General features: G+C 54.1%; 1 protein-coding gene across 4 annotated transcripts; it reads right to left on the reverse strand.

Annotated features, from left to right (window-relative positions):
• Positions 1-1,240: 1,240 nt before the first annotated feature.
• ITGA2B (integrin subunit alpha 2b) lies at positions 1,241-12,119 on the reverse strand. 4 transcript variants are annotated; one of them, XM_059907534.1, is made up of 26 exons: positions 11,669-11,881; positions 11,547-11,592; positions 11,325-11,453; positions 10,917-10,964; positions 10,723-10,766; positions 10,535-10,588; positions 10,340-10,392; positions 9,916-10,127; positions 7,456-7,638; positions 7,156-7,201; positions 6,952-7,056; positions 6,809-6,864; positions 6,564-6,715; positions 6,286-6,411; positions 5,840-5,907; positions 5,537-5,684; positions 4,909-5,001; positions 4,559-4,638; positions 4,166-4,246; positions 3,959-4,055; positions 3,707-3,859; positions 3,489-3,605; positions 2,884-2,997; positions 2,565-2,666; positions 2,234-2,350; positions 1,241-1,493 (listed from the first exon to the last, which is right to left on the reverse strand). In XM_059907534.1, exons 7-26 carry the CDS (start codon positions 10,390-10,392, stop codon positions 1,437-1,439), a joined length of 2,160 nt encoding a protein of 719 aa, XP_059763517.1. In that variant the 5' UTR covers positions 10,535-10,588; positions 10,723-10,766; positions 10,917-10,964; positions 11,325-11,453; positions 11,547-11,592; positions 11,669-11,881; the 3' UTR covers positions 1,241-1,436. The 4 variants fall into 4 exon arrangements, with proteins under 4 accessions (XP_059763517.1, XP_059763516.1, XP_059763515.1 ...); XM_059907533.1 differs by lacking the exons at positions 10,723-10,766; positions 11,325-11,453; positions 11,547-11,592; positions 11,669-11,881 and having other exon boundaries at positions 10,917-10,941; XM_059907532.1 differs by lacking the exons at positions 10,917-10,964; positions 11,325-11,453; positions 11,547-11,592; positions 11,669-11,881 and having other exon boundaries at positions 10,723-10,903.
• Positions 12,120-17,453: the final 5,334 nt, after the last annotated feature.

Genomic DNA, 17,453 nt, shown 5'->3' on the forward strand with positions numbered 1-17,453 from the left:
GTAAAATCAAATACCAGCAGCTCTTGTGAGGTAAGTCTGTAAATCAGTGGCTTCCCCCAACACTTAGCGTCAAGTCCAAAGTCTTCCCCATGGCCACAGCCACAAGGTGCTGCCTCCCTGCCCCCACCCCTGACCTCGTCTGGACCCCTGGTCTGCCTCCAGCCCAGGGGCCTCCTTTCTTTTACTTGAATACATCAAGCCTGCTCCCACTTCAGGCCTCTTCATTGGCTGCTCTTTCTGTCTAGAACACTTTATTCCCTCCAGCTGCCTGCCTCATTCATTCATCTCTCTGCTCACCTCATTAGAGAGGTCTTCCCTGACTACTCTCCCTAAAATGTCAGCCCTCTCCCAACACCCACTTAATTCGATCACTATCTCCTTATCTTTATTGCAACTCCCAGCATTGACTGCCACTGACCATACATTAATTTGTTTATTCTTTACTCCTGGTTGAATGTAAGTTCCATGAGCTCGGGACTTTGTTTTGTCCACTGCTCCACCCCAGCACTGGAACAGTACCAGGTCCATGGTGCTCAATAAATGCTGAACTCATGAACCAACAAACCTCTCAGGACTCCAAGAGGACATCCCACCTCTATCTGCTGACTCCAGCCTCTGCGGTGGGACAGTTGTCTTCCACTCCTAGCCCTCCTGTGAGCTCCCCACCTGTGCCCTTGTTCTTAACTGAAGACCCTTCCCCTTGGCGGGGAAGAAGGAACAGCAAACAGCAGGGTGGCCAGAGAGCAATGCCTGCTCTTCTGTCCCTGTCGTGACTCTGCCTTCGTCAGACTTCGTCAGGCTGACTCAGTCTCCTTCTGCCCCTCCTCACTCTGAACACAGCTTTAAGCACCTTCTTTTATGAGTGGGGACAGTGTGTTATTTCTCCAAATCTCAGATCATCTTGAGGTTTGATTCCCTCAAAATCATGGAAAAAATATTGTTTAAAGCCACCCACCAGGGACACAGCCTGCCTTCTCGATGCTCCCAACCCCCATCCCACCCAGTCACCCTCAGACACCCCATCCCCCTCCAGTCTCACTTGGAGGCTCTGCCACCCTTTCTCCCTTGTTCCACCCCCACTCTCTACTCCCCGACACTCCCCAAAGACAGTAATTTGCACCCTTTACCCTGGCAGAGACCCTCTCTGCTCACACGTCTGCCAGTCCTAGATTCCCCATCCCAACGTCACCTCAGGCCCCCTCTCCTCCTCTGACCCCAAGAGGAGGCATCATGCTGGGGGTTGGGACTCAACCTCTTTATTAGGCAGCAGGAAAGGGGGCGACCTGGCTCTGACGGGTGGGGAAGGACATCAGGAGCCCTCCATGGAACAGCTCCTACCCATGGGTGACCAGAGCTGGGGGTCACTCGCTGGAGAAGAAGGGACAGAGCAGGCATCACCCCCAGCCTTCCTGCTCGGACAGAGATGCATGGGCTCATCACTCCTCTTCATCATCTTCTTCTAAGGGTGGCCGATTCCGCTTGAAGAAGCCAACCTGGGGGTGCACAGGGGCCGGGGACAGGGTGTAAAGGTGATCTTTAGGCCCCAGAGCAGCAGTGGAGGATGTATGCTGGAAACCAGCCAGTCACGAGGTCCTCGTCCTGGACCAGCACAGAACACAAACCCCACTATACGATCAAATGGAGGCCTTTCCCCATTTAGAGATAATGCATGTAACAAAATTTTTAAAAAATATTTTGTTTTTTCTTCCCTGAATTTTTAAGTACTGATGATTATGTCTCTACATGACTCAAGCGTGTGATGGTATATATTTGATTATTATAAGTCTAACGTGTGGTTTTCCCTAAAAGCACTATGGCTTTCCAGGGTTTGGACACGTGAGTTTGAGAACGGCTCACATGTTGTCCAGGCGCAGAGGAGGGAGTGACCCAGCAGGGCCTCACAAGGAGCAGGCAGCGGGGTCTGGATCAGACCTGGGTCTCCCACCTCAGTCGGGGTGGGGAGGACAGAGCAGGGAGGAGGTGAACCCTGTCTTTCCCAGTGGCTAATGGATTCCTGAAGGCAGGGCTCATTCCCTGGGACTCCTGCTCTCAGGGGGAATGGGTCTAAAGGCCTTAGAATTTCAGGTGCCACCTCTCCCAGGGATCTGTGCCCTGGAAGAGGTCCTCTAGAGGGTGACATTCTAATAGTGGAGCTGGAGATCAGATGGACCCTGGGTCACCTACTTGGGCCACCATCTCCCTCTGCCTCCCCCACCCTGCCTTCCTGCCTCACCTTCCACATGGCCAGGACCAGGAACGTGAGCAGCAGCAGGCCACCCAGCACGCCTACCAGCACCCACCAGATTGGAATGTCTCTCTCCTCCAGGACCCGAAGCAGCTGTGTCTGCACCTGAGGGGAGACCCGCGGGTCTCCTCAGTCACCGGGACGCTGACCTTCCCAAAGACTCAAACTTGCAGGGCTGGTGACCCCCAGCGAAGCCACCTACTTGTCCCACCCCGCAGACCCAGGGAGGCCCCGCCCCGATCCTGCCGGGCAGGGACACAGGGGAAGGCCAATGGGAGACCCGCGGGACCCCTTTCTGCCACCATCCTTCCACACTCACCAGAGCTTCCCCGCTGGGCAGGCTGAGGGCGGGCACGGCGTAGGGAAGGGAGGAGACGTTGAACCAAGCGTGTGACTGCAGCACAAACTGATCCAGGGGCCTCTGGATGGGGTGGCGGTGAAAGCCATTTACACGAGGCCTATTGGTGGTGGGAGTACCGGCCCCAGACTCCCCTCTGGGGAGATCTGCCCCCAGCCTAACCCCGTCCCCTCCAAAGTAAACTCTGCCCTCACTCTCTCCCGCCCCCGAAGCCCCGCCCTCCCCCAACACGCTCAGTCCCCGCCTCCAGAGGACCCCGCCCGCCCGCATCCTGGCCCACCTGGCGGAGGCTGGGCAGAGACAGGAAGGCCAGCACAGTGACCATGACCCGCTGCCCGCGCGCCATCTCCTGCAGCTCACACTGCACCACAGTACAGGGCGCCGAATCGCAGCTCTGAGGGGATGTGTCATTGGTCCCCAGCCCCTCCTGACCCATCACCCTCTCACCGTAGGACCCAAGACAGAGGGGGCTGGGGGGTCAGGGAGCTCAGGCCGGGCCTCCTCCTCGGGAAGGGACTCAGATTCAAGCTTGGGACGTTATCTCTGAATGAGATTGCTCACACAGTCCCGGAGATGCAGGGAGAGGGAGGAAAGAAGTGGGTCAATCACACAGGGTTCAATACCCAGCCTTTTTGTAAACCTGCTTTGGCATTTATTCATTTTCTTTAATGTACTGGAAACCTAAAAATATGCAAGTGCCCCCCCACCCTGCCCCAGACACAAGACCAGCACAATCTTTCCTATTCACTCGGAGGACTCTGTGGGACCACGGTGGCCCACACAAGGCCTACATCACACCCCCCGCCCCTCTCCCTCCCTGCCTCCCATCCCCTCTGCCCCTGGGCCCCAGGGAGGCCCCAGCTGGAGACCACAGAGCCTGCTCACCACAAAAACTGGACCTTGCAGCCTCGAGGGCTGCTCCTGCTCTGGCAGGAGAGCCTGTCTGCGGTCCCGCTTGTGATGGGCCGGGGAAGGGCTGGAGGTGGGCAGCCCCCAATCCAGCTGGGAAGGCAAAGAGGCCATCAGGTCCGACACTCTGCCCATCTCCCAGCCCTCCTAGAGGGGCCCTGTTTGATGGGCTGGGGATTCACCCAGGCTCTCACCTTGAGGGGGTTGGGAGACGGTTGTGGGGAGCACTGAAGGCCTCCCCGGGGCTGTATATCCAGGATGTAGAGCAGGTCGGAGGGCTGGGACTGGCCGGGGAGGTGGAGGTTGAGGCGGAGGCCATTTACAGCACCAGGGCCATTGTTGTGGAGCTGGCGGGGTGGTGGCGGCAGGATGTTAGGAGGTTCAGCACCTAGACCAGCCCCTGGGGCCCTCCCACTCTAGCCTGGGGTGCAGAGGCTCCTCCCTACCTCATAGGTGTGCTCCACTTTGGGGCCCCAGCTGTCCGAGCTGTTCTCCCTCTTGCCTTCTTCTGCTGCCACCACCAGGGAGGCTGGAAAGGAGTTCCTGCAGGGGCCCGACACCCCCTGAGTGAGCTTGATCCCCTGACTTGCCCGTGGGGGCTTGCCCAGGACCCTGGAACCTACTAACTCCCTTTTCCATCCCTGACCTCTCACCCTCTCAGCTCCACATGGGCCTCTGCCCGAACTGGCACATCCAGCATCACCATCTCACTGTTTGGATTCTGGCTGTTCTTGCTGTAAGGGAGGGGGATGAGGAGAAACAGATCAGGGACACTAGGCCAGTGAACATGAGGACTCTCTGGGGCTGGGCCAGAATTTCAGAGGCCTTAGGAAGAGCTAACTCCACAAACAGCATGCCACACTAAAGTTAGACCTAGAAAAGAACTTCCTCTAGGGCTCCAGAACTCAGAAACAAGTCTCTGAGGAAGAAAGGGAAGAGGGAAGTCTAAAGAGCAGACATCCCAGAAGACCCTTATGTTTGGAGGGTGTCTGAGGGTCTCTGTGTGGAGATCAGATAGGGGAACGGAGTGCTTCCCAGTCTAGTACCTCCTGATCTGCAGCCGGAAGGACACGTGCTCCCCAGCCTCTTCCAGGTTCCCCACACTCACCAACATCGTGATTCCTATCTGAGACATGGGGAGAGCCAAAGTCACTGCCCAAATGCCCATTCTGAATGTGGCCTGTGGTCCTCATCCTCCAAGGTCACCATTATTACCTCCATTTTGTTCAAAAGCCCACTCAGAAAGGGTGTCACTCACCCAAGAACACACAGCTAGGGAGTGGGAGGACCAGGATTCTAGCCTGGAGCCATCTGACTCCAAACCCAGCCCCTAAAACCCAGCTGCCTATGAACCCCTGGGGGAGGAGACCCAGCACCCAGGACTGGGCGGCCTCACCTGGGCGTTACTCTTCATGGGGTTGCCCAGCTCACACAGTACCACCTTGGTCTCATTCTCCCTCTTCTGGTTACAGATGATCCTCTCAAAGCCCTTCAGAGAGGCAGTCCCGAGAAAGAAGATGGTTACAGAGCATCCCATATATATTTAAGCTCCCTTGGAAACTCAGGGAGGGGAGGATGCCAGGGTGGGAGTTCAAGGACTGTCACATTCCACTTTATGTATTACTGCAGCACCTTATTCTTTTTAATGATTTTTTTTTTTTTTGGAAATAAAACCCACAAAACATTACATGGAGTATAACCCCATTATTGTAAACTACGTCAATAAAATAAATAAATAAATAACGTGTTGATGCTGAGAAAAAAGACTGGAAGGAAATTCACCAAATGTTAACAGAGGTTCCTGTTAACATTTATTTTCTGAGCCATTTTTGGTTTGGGTTTTATAATCGAGTTCTTGAATTTTTTGCCATTAGCAAATGTTCCTCTTCCGAATTAAAAAGAAAAAAAAAATCACAGCTTTTAAAGGAAGGCATAAGAGAAGTGGGAGCTCTCAGGTGGGAGATGAGAATCAAGGCTCCTGCACCTTCCAGGTCCCCGACAGTGCCCCGGGGTGGGGGCCTCACCTCGATGTTGCTGAGGGCCCGCATGTAGTGTGCGCCTGGAGGCAGGTGCACAGCCAGCTCGGCCTCGTAGGCTCCCTCACCCTCGTTGGCCGCTTCCATCTGCAGCTCCAGCACGTTATCGGCTCCAATGAGGAGTGGGGAGCCTGTCCTGTGGGGAGAAAGGAGTAAAGCCGAGGAGGCCGGGTCCAAGCCCAGGGTCTGGGAGGAGGAGAGGGGCTGAGGACAGTATCAGGAGCCAGGTGGGGAGGGGGTGTCATTGGGGTAGACAGGGCCAGGGTCGGGTAGAGCGGGCGGTCTCCTCACATGCTGGCAGTGAGCTGGAGCTGTGGCACACACAGGTCGTCTTCCCCACAGTCCAGAATGATGCGGGTCTAGAGGGGGCACATCAGGTGTGTGGGTAAGTTTGGGGGCACATCAGGGCTTAGGGAATTAGAAGGTCTGAGAAGGAAAAGGAGGTTGGAGATGACATCAGAGCTTTGGGGTTTGCATCAGGTTTGGGATGATGTCAGGGCTTTGATAATGACATCAGGGTTTATGGGTTTATATCAGAGTTTAGAGGTGACATCGACATTTGGGGTTTATGGGATATTGAGATTTGGGGGTTTTCATCAGGGTTGAGAGTAACATCAGAGATTAGAGGTGACATCTAGGTTTGGGGGTTCGCAATACAATTTGGACACTAACCCTAACCCTGACTTTCTGGGTGGAGGGGTCCTCCACCTCCCTTGCCTGCACCTGCCCACCCCTACCTGTTCCTGGATGTGGGTGTCTCCATGTAACATGAGAGCAGGGGCTAGTCCATCCTTCTCAGGCTGCAGGGACACATTGAAGCTGAGCACGATGGGGCTCAGCTTGTCCCGGAAGTCGGCCTCATCCTAGTGAGGGGGCAAGAGTCAGGCCGTCTTGCTACCATGTACCCTACTACGTGTGTCCCACTGACCACCCCGTGGAGCACCCAGCCCAATGCCCCAGGGCTGGATGAACAGGCTCTGCACACCCAGCCCTGCCCGTTCCCAGCCGGGCATACTCGGAGGAAGGCCTTGGTGGTGTGGCAGGTGGGGCCGTGCCTCCCGCTCAGATCCAAGCCCAGGATGGTGCCCGCCTGTTGAGAGGCCAGCAGTAGCACCCGCCGGCCCTGGCGGGGCTTCTGCCGGTCCAGCTGCAGCTCAGCATTTAGGCCTGGCCGGGCAAGCAGGAAGTGTCAGGGTCTCCCCGGCCAGCCTCCAGGGGAGCCCAGGTTCACCTCCCTCCTGTCCCCATGGTGCCACTCACGCAGCTTCTTGGGAACGTTGTGTCCAGTGGCTCCCACACACATCTGGATGTTAAAGCTGCAAAGATGTGAATGGGGCTCAGGGGCTAGGGTACCCGCACTGAGGTCCCAGATCCTGCCTGGCCCATGCCCTCTGTCTCCTCACCAGCTCACTGGCGTCTCGGTCTGGGGCAGGACACAATTCTTCACAGCAGGATTCAGCGAATCTTGCACCAGCAGCTGGACAGTGGCCATCACCACTGGCTGAGCCCTGGTGGGATGCAGGAAGCTTGCCTTGTGGCCCCTCCTGGCCTAGTCTCCTCTGGTGGTGTGGGTCCTCCCCCTCCCCGCCCCTGGAGTCAGTGCTCACCTGTACACAACAACCTTGTTGGCCCTGTAAGCTCCCACCAGCAGGTCTATAGACATTGTGGGAAGGAGAGGAGGTGTCAGAATTGTTAACTAGAGGGGGTATGGCATCCTCACTTCATCTTCCCAGAACTTCCCCACACTACCACCCCCATAAAAGGTTTGCTCTGCCCCCCCAGCCCCACAGACAGGTCAGAGCTCTCAGTGGGGCACCAGGTCAGGTTCAAGCCCCTGGCTGTGTCTCAGCATCTCCAGCTAATGCCCAAGGGCCCTTCCTGTCTAGCTGGAGGCAGTCCAGGGGCACCTGGGTATCCATTGTCATCGATGTCTGTGGCACCTCGAAGGGAGAAGCCAAAGCCAGAGCCTGTGGGGAAGGGGCTGTCCAGGACCTGGGAAGGGTGTGAGTTAAGTCCCTCACTCTGACCCAGGAACACCAACACTTGGCCTCGACCGCTGGGACCCCCATAGGGGGCGGCCACAGCAACATCTGGAAGGAGCAACAGAAAGGGGGTGGCTGTTTGTTATCCAGTCTCTCCAGATGGCCCTGTAAAACTTTCCTGAGCTCCTTCTCTGGGCAGACTCCAGGGGACCACGAGAGGAAGGCAGAGGTCTGGGTCAAGGAGAGAGCTGCCCCCCCCCTCCAGGAGTTTACAATTGGGTAGGAGGGAGACCCATCAAGTCTGATTATTGTAAAAACAATAACAGCCCTCACTATCTATTGAGGAAAATATAATGACACGATTTCACTTAATCCTGAAAATCAGGCATTATTATTCCCATTTTAGATGAGAAAATAGAGTCCCAGAAGATTAAGTGACCAAGACCTATTAAATATTTGCCCCTTCTTCACCTGGGGGTCTTCACCCCACTCCACTCCCACCATGCAAATCCAGAGTCATACCATGGGCTCGTCATCACTAATAACTTTTAAGATCACTCTTGAAAATTTAATAATCATCATAATCTTATTAATCTGTAAGAATTCTTTGCATGTGATAGCAATTAAAATCTTTGATATATATGCTGTAATTGCCTTTCCTTTGTCTTCTGACTTTATGCTATGTTTCCTGTGCAGTTGTTTTCTTTTAAAAATCTTTATTGATTTTTCTGATCGAGGTACACAGAATTCATCCAAATAGACCACTCAGACCAGTCTTGTCCTCAGGCTCTGGGCCTCCACTGTCTCCTGATCTTTGGCTTCCTCATCTCTTCACTTATTTTCTGGTCATTCAATCACCCTCACCGTATCCTCAGCCGTCCTGCCCCATTGCCAGTCCTGGGCAAGCCTGGCCAGACCCCACCATATGGAGCACCATGAATTCCTGACCTCCAGCCTTCACTAGGGACCTTGATGCTGCCCAGCAGTCCCTTGGCGTTTTCTGCTCAGCACCTATTTCAAACCTTCTCCATTCAGTCAAGCTCCCAGCCCCCCACTTCATTCACAAAGAGAAGCAGCCCAACTGTTGTTATAACTCCACACCCACTTTTTCCTCCTCTCCCCATTTGACCCTGGAATAGGTGTCCCTCCTACACCTGCCACTGGGCTGAGCATCCCACCCCTGCATCCCTCAGGCATTGCAGGGACCCTCCTCCAGCTCACTGCACGCCCCCATTTCCCCATAAGATCATTTTCCTCCACATTCAACCTACTCCATATTCTTTGAAATTAAAATAACCTTCCCTTGACCCTCATCTCCTTTCAGTAATCACCTTTCTCTTTTTCCATTCACAAACTGGTTGAAAGAGTGGTCTACCCTGGCTGCCCTCAGTTCTTCCCCTCCATTCATACCTGGCCTCCTGGCATTCTGGCTTTGGTCCCTACCCAGCCCTGAATCGGTTCTTGTCACTGTCACCAATGACCTCCTTCTTGTTAAAGCCCATGAATACTTACTTCTCCAGCCCCATCTAATTGTACCTTTCAGCAGCATCTGGAGCCACTGACCTAGCTTCCTCCTGCTTAAAGCACTCTTCCTTTGAATTCTGGGCTATCAGATCTCCTGGTTTTCCTCCTACCTCTCTGAACATTCCTCTGTCTCCTTTCCAGACTCACTTTCTCTGGGAGTCCCCTAAATGCTCTTGCTCCCCAGGGCTCTGTCCTGGGCCTCTTCACACTTCGCAAGCTCCCAGGACCTCACTGACTCTCCCCAGTCCCCTATCTCCCACCCAGACCTCTCTGCTGGAAGTGGGGGAAGCCACACCCAGCTGTTCTCTGGGTATGTCTGCCTAATGTTCCCAAGCCCTTCAAGATCAAACAAGTCCAGGGAATTCCCTGGCAGTTCAGTGGTCAGGACCCGATCCTCTCACTGCCAGAGGCCTGGGTTCGATCCCTGGTCAGGGAACTAAGATCCTGCAAGCCACACCGCACAGCCAAAAAAAAAAAAAAAAAAAAAAAATCAAACAAGTCCAGAGCTGAATTGCTGATCTCACCCCAGACCTGTTGCATGGCTTGAGTTCCAGGCAGTGAAGGGCACCACCACCCACCCAACTCCTCTCTCTCTTAGCCCCACATCCAGTCACCTATCAAGTCCTAATAATCTAAGTAATAAATATCTTGAAATCACCTTCATCTCTAACTCCGCTGCCAAAGCCCACATCCGGGCAGTCACCACCTCTTGCATGGACTAATGCAAACAAATCCCAATTAGTCTCCTTTAACTCTCTCCTGCTCAGAGCCCTTCCTGGCTCCTGCTGCCCTCGGGTCGAATCCAAGATCATTGTGGCTGTAAACCCCTGTGTAGCAAGTGGGGCTCCTCTCATCCCTTACCGTTGTAGCCATCCCGGTTGAGGTCGCCCAGAGGCGCGATGGCTGAGCCAAATCGCCCATAGAGCTGCGTGCCGGTCAGCAGGAGGCTGGGGGCGCCCAGCGCGTGGGGGCCTCGAGTCTGCAGGAACAAGTACACGCGCCCCACCTCGGCCAGCTTGCGGTCAGCACGGCTCTCCATGTACAGTGGCGCGCCCACCAAGAGGTCATGCCTCCTGCGGGCCCGACGGGCGGTTACGTGGCGGGGGCGGGGTGGGGGGTAGGGGGACGCTGCGGGCCAGAGCCAAATCTCGCCCACCCTCGCCCTCCCGCTCCCCTCGGTGGTCACGTGGGAGTGAGGGCTAGGAAAGGAGGAGACCGAGGGCAGTCAACGCCTCTGGTAATTTGGGACCCAACTGGGTAGGGGTGGGGGCGCCCAGCTTCTCACCCGTCCCTGTTGACGTCAGTGACCGCCACTGAGTGCCCGAAATACGAAGCCATCTGCAGGAAGCCCGGCCGCACCTTACTTTCTGTCCCCGGACTCGGTACCCTCTCTTGGACTTTGCCCCCACCATGTCCCGCGGAATATTCTACGGTCTCAATCCCCCAGCCTTGGCCACCCCCAAGGGGACCCGACGCCCACCTGCTCTCCGTGCAGCCGGTGCAGCGTCTGGTGGTACGAGCCCAAAATTTCCACCTGCGCGGACAACGCACAGGAGCGCGTTATTGTCGCCCCCGCCGCAGAAGGGCAGGAGGTTTAGGTGGGGATATCAGGCTGAAGAGTGAAGTCAGTGGCTTCGGGACACTGAGTGGTGGGCAGAGGGCACTCACCGCTCCCAGGGTCCAGCTCCAGGTAGGGGCACCGAAGACAAACTCTGGGGAGAGCCGGGCCCAGCGAGTGAGGTCCTTGAAATCTCTACCCGCCTCCCGCCCGCCATTCCTCATCCCAGGGAGATTTCGGTGCGGGTCTTAGAGGTGCTCCTTTCCTGGCTTCCCCAACCCCCGCCCCTAAGTGAATTTCTTGCCTGTAGTGTTTGGATTCCCGTCGAAGTCGCCTACAGCCACCGAGTACCCTGAAGACACAGCGCGAATTAGCCTTTCCGGGAGGGTGAAGCAGGGAGGGGGCCGAGAGAGAGGAGACTCAGAGACCACCCGGTCTAAATCCTGCATTGTGTAGACGGGAAAATCGAGGCCACCGAGACCTGCCCTAGGCCGTGAAGCGAATCCAGGGCGGGAAGTCGAGGTGGGGTGTATGGGAGCTGGGCGGTCTGCAGAGGGTGGGGAAGGGGAGCTGCGGGAGCAGAGGATGGGGGCGCCTTAGCGCTGGAGCTGGCCAGCCAGGGTTGGCGAGGGGGAGTTCCCACAGGGGCAGGACCTGACCGGCGGTGACACTTAGAGTGCTGGGAAGCGTCGAAGGGAGGTGCCAGGGTTACCCCGGTAGCCGTCGAAGTACTCTGGGTGGCTGTAGTCGAAGGTGAGCTGCTGGGTGGGCACGTGCCACAAGAGGGTGCCCGGGCGGTAACTCGAGATGATATCGGCAATTGGAGCCCGCGCCAGGAGACCTAGGGAGCGAGGGACAGCTGGTGTGGGGCCCCAGACGCCTGGGGTCTACCCAGGCCAAGAGAAGGGAGGGAGGTGTACAGATGGGCACGTACCTAGGAAATAGTAGCCGCCAGGGGCCCCAAGCACCAACTCCCCAGCCTGAAAAGGAAGCCCTGGAGGTGAGAGGGGGTCCTGTTTGGGAGCCGCCCCCACGCCGTTTACGATCCCTACTCGCCTGAGTGACCACGGAGCTGAAGCCGGCTTCACAGTAGCGCTTGTCTCCGCCTAGAGGAGGCAAGAAGGAAGGGTCTGTGAAGAAGCAGGCCCTGGGGCCTGGGCGGGGCCGGGAAGTGGAGTCATATGCGGGCGGGGCCACGGGGTAATACGGTGGCGTGGCCTTGAAGCGGCTCCCGGGCCGGGGGCGTGCGGGGTGGAGCCAGGAGCTGGGTCACTGGGCGATGCCAGGCTGAAAGCAGGGTTTGGGGGAGCTGGAGGGAGGGAAGGATCAGATTAAGGGCGGGGCTAAACCGCCGCGAGTGGGCGGAGCCAAAACGGATTGCTGAGCTCACTGAAGTAATTTTTCTCGTAAACCCGGCTCATGATGTTGGCCCGGCAGGGTGAGTACTCCGCGCGGCCGCCGTTCTGCAGCTGAGCCACGAAGCAGCCACCTACGGGCGTCTTCTCAGCCTCCTCGGCCTTTTCCAGGACGTTCCAGTGCTGCCAGGGGGCGCAGGCCTGAAGCAGGGCCACAGGATAGTGGGGAAGGGGCGGGACTCGGGTTCCCCGCCTCCACGTGTCCCCGCCCTCTGTCTGCTCCCTGAGCCCAGTCCCGTAGCGCCCACCACAACGATGTTGCTCCAACTAACGACCGACGCCCCTAGTCCTTGACGGGCCTTGAAGGTTTGGAAAGTTTGGGTGCCTACGCTTCGCGTCTCATCATCTGGAGGGCACAAGAAGGGGTGGGGTGCTGAAGCCCAGCTGTCCGCTCTCCCTGTAGCCCCTCCCTTTCCCTCCTTGTGCGAGACTCACTGAGGTCGAAGGGCAGCGAGGTACACTGGTCGCCCTCGGCCTTCCAGGGGCACAGGAAAACGCCGCCTGTCTCCTCCTGGCTGAGGCCCAGGGTCCGTGGGGCGCCCACCACGATGGACACGCTGCATAAGAAAGCTGGGTGAGCGCTGCGCGGATTCCAGCATACCCCATTCCCCAGTGCCCGCGCTGGGAGCACTACCCGGGAGGGCAGTGTGCCTTGGGGTAGGTCCCTGGGTCATCTTTCCTCAGTGAAACCTCACAGACCGCAGAGGCCAGTCTTTTCATTTTATGGTCAGTGAAACTGACTTCCAGCGAGGGAAATCATATGCCCACAGCAACCCGCGGAATTAAGGGTAAAGCTGAGACTATAACCATTTGGTTCGATTTGAACACCAGGGTTTTGATATCCTTGCCTTTAGAGACCTCCTAAACTCTGTATACATCTGCATTCCCCAACACCTGCCGCCAAAAGCCATGGGTTTATATGCACCCTAATATGTCTGTCTGAACTGTTACCAGATCCCTTCCTGAGGGTGAGTTTTAACGGCGAAGAATTAAGCTAGTGGTCACCTCTAAAGTGGGTGGGGGGGTGCTGACACCTCTGAGGACTCTAGCAGATCTAGGTTCAAATCACAGCTGTACCGTGTATAAAAGGTGGACAATACCAACCAATAAATGCTGTCAGAAGTAAATGAAATAAACGTAAGAGGAACATTCAGCACAGTGCCACCCAAATAATATATGAGTGCTCCAAAAAATGCTATAATTTTTTTTTTTTTTAGTGTGCAGAATGTTTATTAAGTAATGCCCATGAGACCAATATCTGTGGAAAGGAGGGGAAAGAAGCACGAGTGGGCAAAGGAGGGAGCCGAGCTGAGATTCAGGCCCAATAACAGCCATGGGCTAATGCCCTGGGAACTCTGGAGCTAGAAGGACCCTTCAAAACTATCTGGAGTTGAGGTGAGAGAGCCGGACCCTTAACCTTTCCCCTCTCTCCACACTCCTCATCGATCAATCATTGTTCCTAGGCCACATTTGGAAGTGGGGGAGCTTTGGGGGAGGTGGCTCTCTTCAGCAGAGGAAATTTCCCAAGGGGCTGATACTTGAAGGCCATCTGCCATTGCCACTCCCTGAAGCCCTGAAGCACTCACTTCAATAAGTAACTAGCTCAGGGTAGTTCCTATCAAGAGGAAGAGCCAGGACTCTAATCTTAGCTGTCTGATTTTGCAGCCTGATCCATCCCAACCATGAATGCCCTATTGCTTCTTTTCAAATATCTATAATTTTTATGGGGATGAGGGGGTTGGAATAGAAAAACAAGGTGGGGGGGTGGATAGACAATTTCATAGTTCTGCAAGTCAATTTAAGACATGTGCTCCTCTGTATTTCAAAAGGATGAGGGTGGAGTGGGTCATAAAACTGACCCTTGGGGAAAAAAATAAAGCATCAACTTTTGTCTTCCCTTTGTCCTTGCTCTGCCCAGCTCCCCAGTGCTGCCTCTCGTTGACACCTTCACCTGAGCTAGTCCCTCCCCAGTACTCCTAACAGGAACTCAGCCCAAATAGACCCTAGAAATCACTTTGCTCAACTGCTATCACAAATGGGGAAGTCAAGACCCAGAGAAGCAGTGATGGTGGGGGAGTCCCCCAGGGCTCACCTCCCTTGGCTGTCCTTGTAGAAGTCCAATGAAAACCCAAAGTAGCTGCCATTGGGGCCTGTGTAGAAGGTGAGTCGCACTGGGTCCAGGTTCAAGGCCCAGGTTGGAGGTGCAGCACCGGGTCCCAAGAGCAGCTGCACCCACTCCAGAAGCCAGAGGGCATGAAGTGGACACAAAGCTCTGGCCATCTTCCTTCTCCCACAACCTCCTAGGCAGGAATGGGTTAGCTCCTTCCTCTTCCTTTCAGTTCCACCACAGGAAGTCTTTTCTTATCAAACTGAAACCCACTTGCTGAGTAGTAGGCAGAGTAAAGGGCTCTAGGTCCTGGACCCATATGGTTTCTAGGATTGCCAGGAAGGGGGTGAGGCCACTCTGGGGGGTGGATGCTTATGGCTGAAAGTCGACTCCTCCCTTTTCTTGAGAGTATTTTATCATCAAGTCCTGTTGGTTCTGCCTTTCAACTATGTCTCTTGAATCTTCACCCCATTTCCACTACCACCATGCTAGTCTAAGCCACCATTGCTTCCTGCTTGGGATAGTGCAATCATGAACCAGCTGGTCTGTACAGCTCCACTCTAGCCCACAGTTCTATAGCTCCTCCTCCCCCCACACAGCTGCCTGCACTGCCGAGGCACATTGTGACTTGGTCAGAGGTGGGGGAAGGAGTGAGGAAGCTCCTGCCCCCTGATAAGACCTGAGGCTGCTGTATCCTTTTGGATAAGGCACTTATCCACTTCCTCCTTCTAGGGCCTTCGGCAGCTTCACTCAGCCATATTGGTACAACGGCTTCCTCACTCATCCTCCATCTGGGGCCAAGTCTTAATGTGGCCACAGCAATGCAGCCAGTGCTGGGGGAGGGGTGGCAAATGGATCTTGGCTGAAGGGGAAAGGAGATGGGGATAAAGTGGAGTCATTCCAGGGTGTTCTGGCTCACAAGCTCTGAGATTTGCACCAGCTGTTCAATTGAAGGCAGGCCTCACTCTTTCTTGGGTGACAAGAGCTTTTGTCCAATCATTAAGACTTGATTCTAGTGGGGTCATTGCCTAGGGGATGCCTCCCCCAACTCCTCAGGCTGGTACTCTGTGGTTAACACCCATGGGCACAGCACCGATCACACTGTTTAGTCATGGTCTGTTCACTGGATTTTGTCCATGAATCCCTTGAGTGAGGTTCCTTTCTGCAGCCCCAGGGCCTAGCCAAGAGCCCAGCATATTGTAGGCATTGCTGACAGACAGACTGAATAGAAGCAGGCACTGAGGATGGAAGAAGCAAACGCAGGCTCACATAGTGGAAAGAAAAGAAATAATTTTGAACAGAAAGGTCATTTTCTATGGATGCTCAGAGGAGGAGGAGTGCCAAGTCATATTGGCATCTCATGTCTTCCCCAAAAAGCATGTTGTCAGGAGGGAAATTCAAGAGACCTGCTAGGGGTCAAGAACGCAGTCACATTTCCTTTTGCTCTATATTTTCTGATCAAACTTAACCATCATCTTACCCTGCCCAACTACCCGGGGCCATTCTGGAATCCCTTCAGCACCTCCCTTCCCCTCATAATTCACCACCTTAGCACACAGCACAAAATCTTATCCCTTTCTAGGTTAGAAGCTCCTTGAACTTTAGTCTGGGCCTTCTTCACTGCTGAATTCCCAGTGCCAAGCTCATGGCAGGCACATAATACTCAACTCAGTCATATACTTACCTTCCACCCTCCTACTGTCCTCATCTGAGTGGTACTGTATTACTGGTGTATACTGTGTAGCCCAAAATTAACTCACATTTCACTAACATTTTTAATAAATTCTCATTCTGTTCAAGGCATTGAGTGGTAAGAGATACAAAGATAACTGTCAAGGATCCTTAAAAAACTTAGTCCAGAGGGAGTTAAGACATGAACACATATAACTGCAGCAGAGGGATAGTAAAGGATGCCTTGAAAAAGGTAGAGATGATGCCTAGCTGAAGTCATTTATTTGCTCCATCATAACAACCCTATGAAATAAGTACTATTATGCCCATTTTATAAATGCAAAAACTGTGGCACAGAGTTTTAGGTAAATAGCCCAAGTTTACACAGCCAATGGGTGGCAAAACTAGGAGTCAAAGACATTTGTGCCTGAATTCATGTTCTTAACCATTGCACTACGTTGCCTTTTGTCAGAGAATGAAGAGGGGGACTTCCCTGGTGGTCCAGTGGTTAAGAATCCGTCTTGCAATGCAGGGGATGCTGGTTCGATCCCTGGTTGGGGAACTAAGATCCTACACGCTGCGGGGCAACTAAGCCCGAGTGCCACAACTACTGAGCCCACGTGGGCCACAACTACAGAGTCCACACGCTCTGGAGCCCACACGCCATAGCTAGAGAGAAGCCCGGGTGCCGCAAGGAAAGATCCAGAGTGCCGCAACTAAGACCCGACTCAGCCAATAAAGAAATTCGAGAATGAAGGGGTTTTTAGACATAGGAAATAACATAAGCAAAGAGAGCAGCAGAAGGACATAGAGGTCAGTTATAGAGAAAGACAAGTAGTCAACATAGGGTGTCTAAAGGGGAGGACTGGGGCATGAGAGTGGAATGGAAGGCTGGGGTCTAATCACTGGAGGTCCTTGAATATCTTATTAAGGAATTTGAACTTTAATACATAGGAGATGGAGAATCATAAAGATTTTTTAAGTCAGGGAATAAGATACATGATCAATTGTGCACCAGTCTGGATTACACTAGCTGCCTATGGATAGAAGGAACTGGAAAAGGCAGGACTTAGTGGGAAGACCAGATGGGTGGCATGTACCATCCTCTCAGTTAAAGGTGATGAGGCCTGAACCAGGGAACTGGTGGCAGGAACAAAGGAGAGAGCAGAGATTGCACATCCAGTTACATCAGTAACTGGATGTGTAATCTCTGCTCTCTCCTTTGTGTAGTAGGGAGGTGTCAAAAGTAATTCAAAGCTTTGGTGGCTGGTTGGTAGGACAGTAGTATCGTTAACTGAAATTGGAAACAGGTAGGATCAGATTTGGGAAGGGAGAGTTTGGTATTTAATAAAGATTCTATTCCTTGTTGGGTGTTCCTTTGGGGTCAGAGCTGGGTTGATAGTTAGGCAGAGGAGTGCTGACACATTGCTGTCACTTTCCCATTCCATCAGCCTGAGCCCTAGAATTTCTCAGTGAATGCTATGGCTTCATAAAGTCAACAATTATTGAACTTCTACTATGTGTCTGGCACTGAGCTTGGCAGTGTGGAGGATATACAGAAAAATCTTCATCTTTGATGTTTCCTTGCTAAATCCTGATGCATAATCCTGTTACTAATGGTATTTTACTTTGCTTTTATCTTTCTTGA

Source organism: Balaenoptera ricei, chromosome 20, assembly GCF_028023285.1.
Source record: "Balaenoptera ricei isolate mBalRic1 chromosome 20, mBalRic1.hap2, whole genome shotgun sequence".
NCBI classification, from domain to species: Eukaryota; Metazoa; Chordata; class Mammalia; order Artiodactyla; family Balaenopteridae; genus Balaenoptera; species Balaenoptera ricei.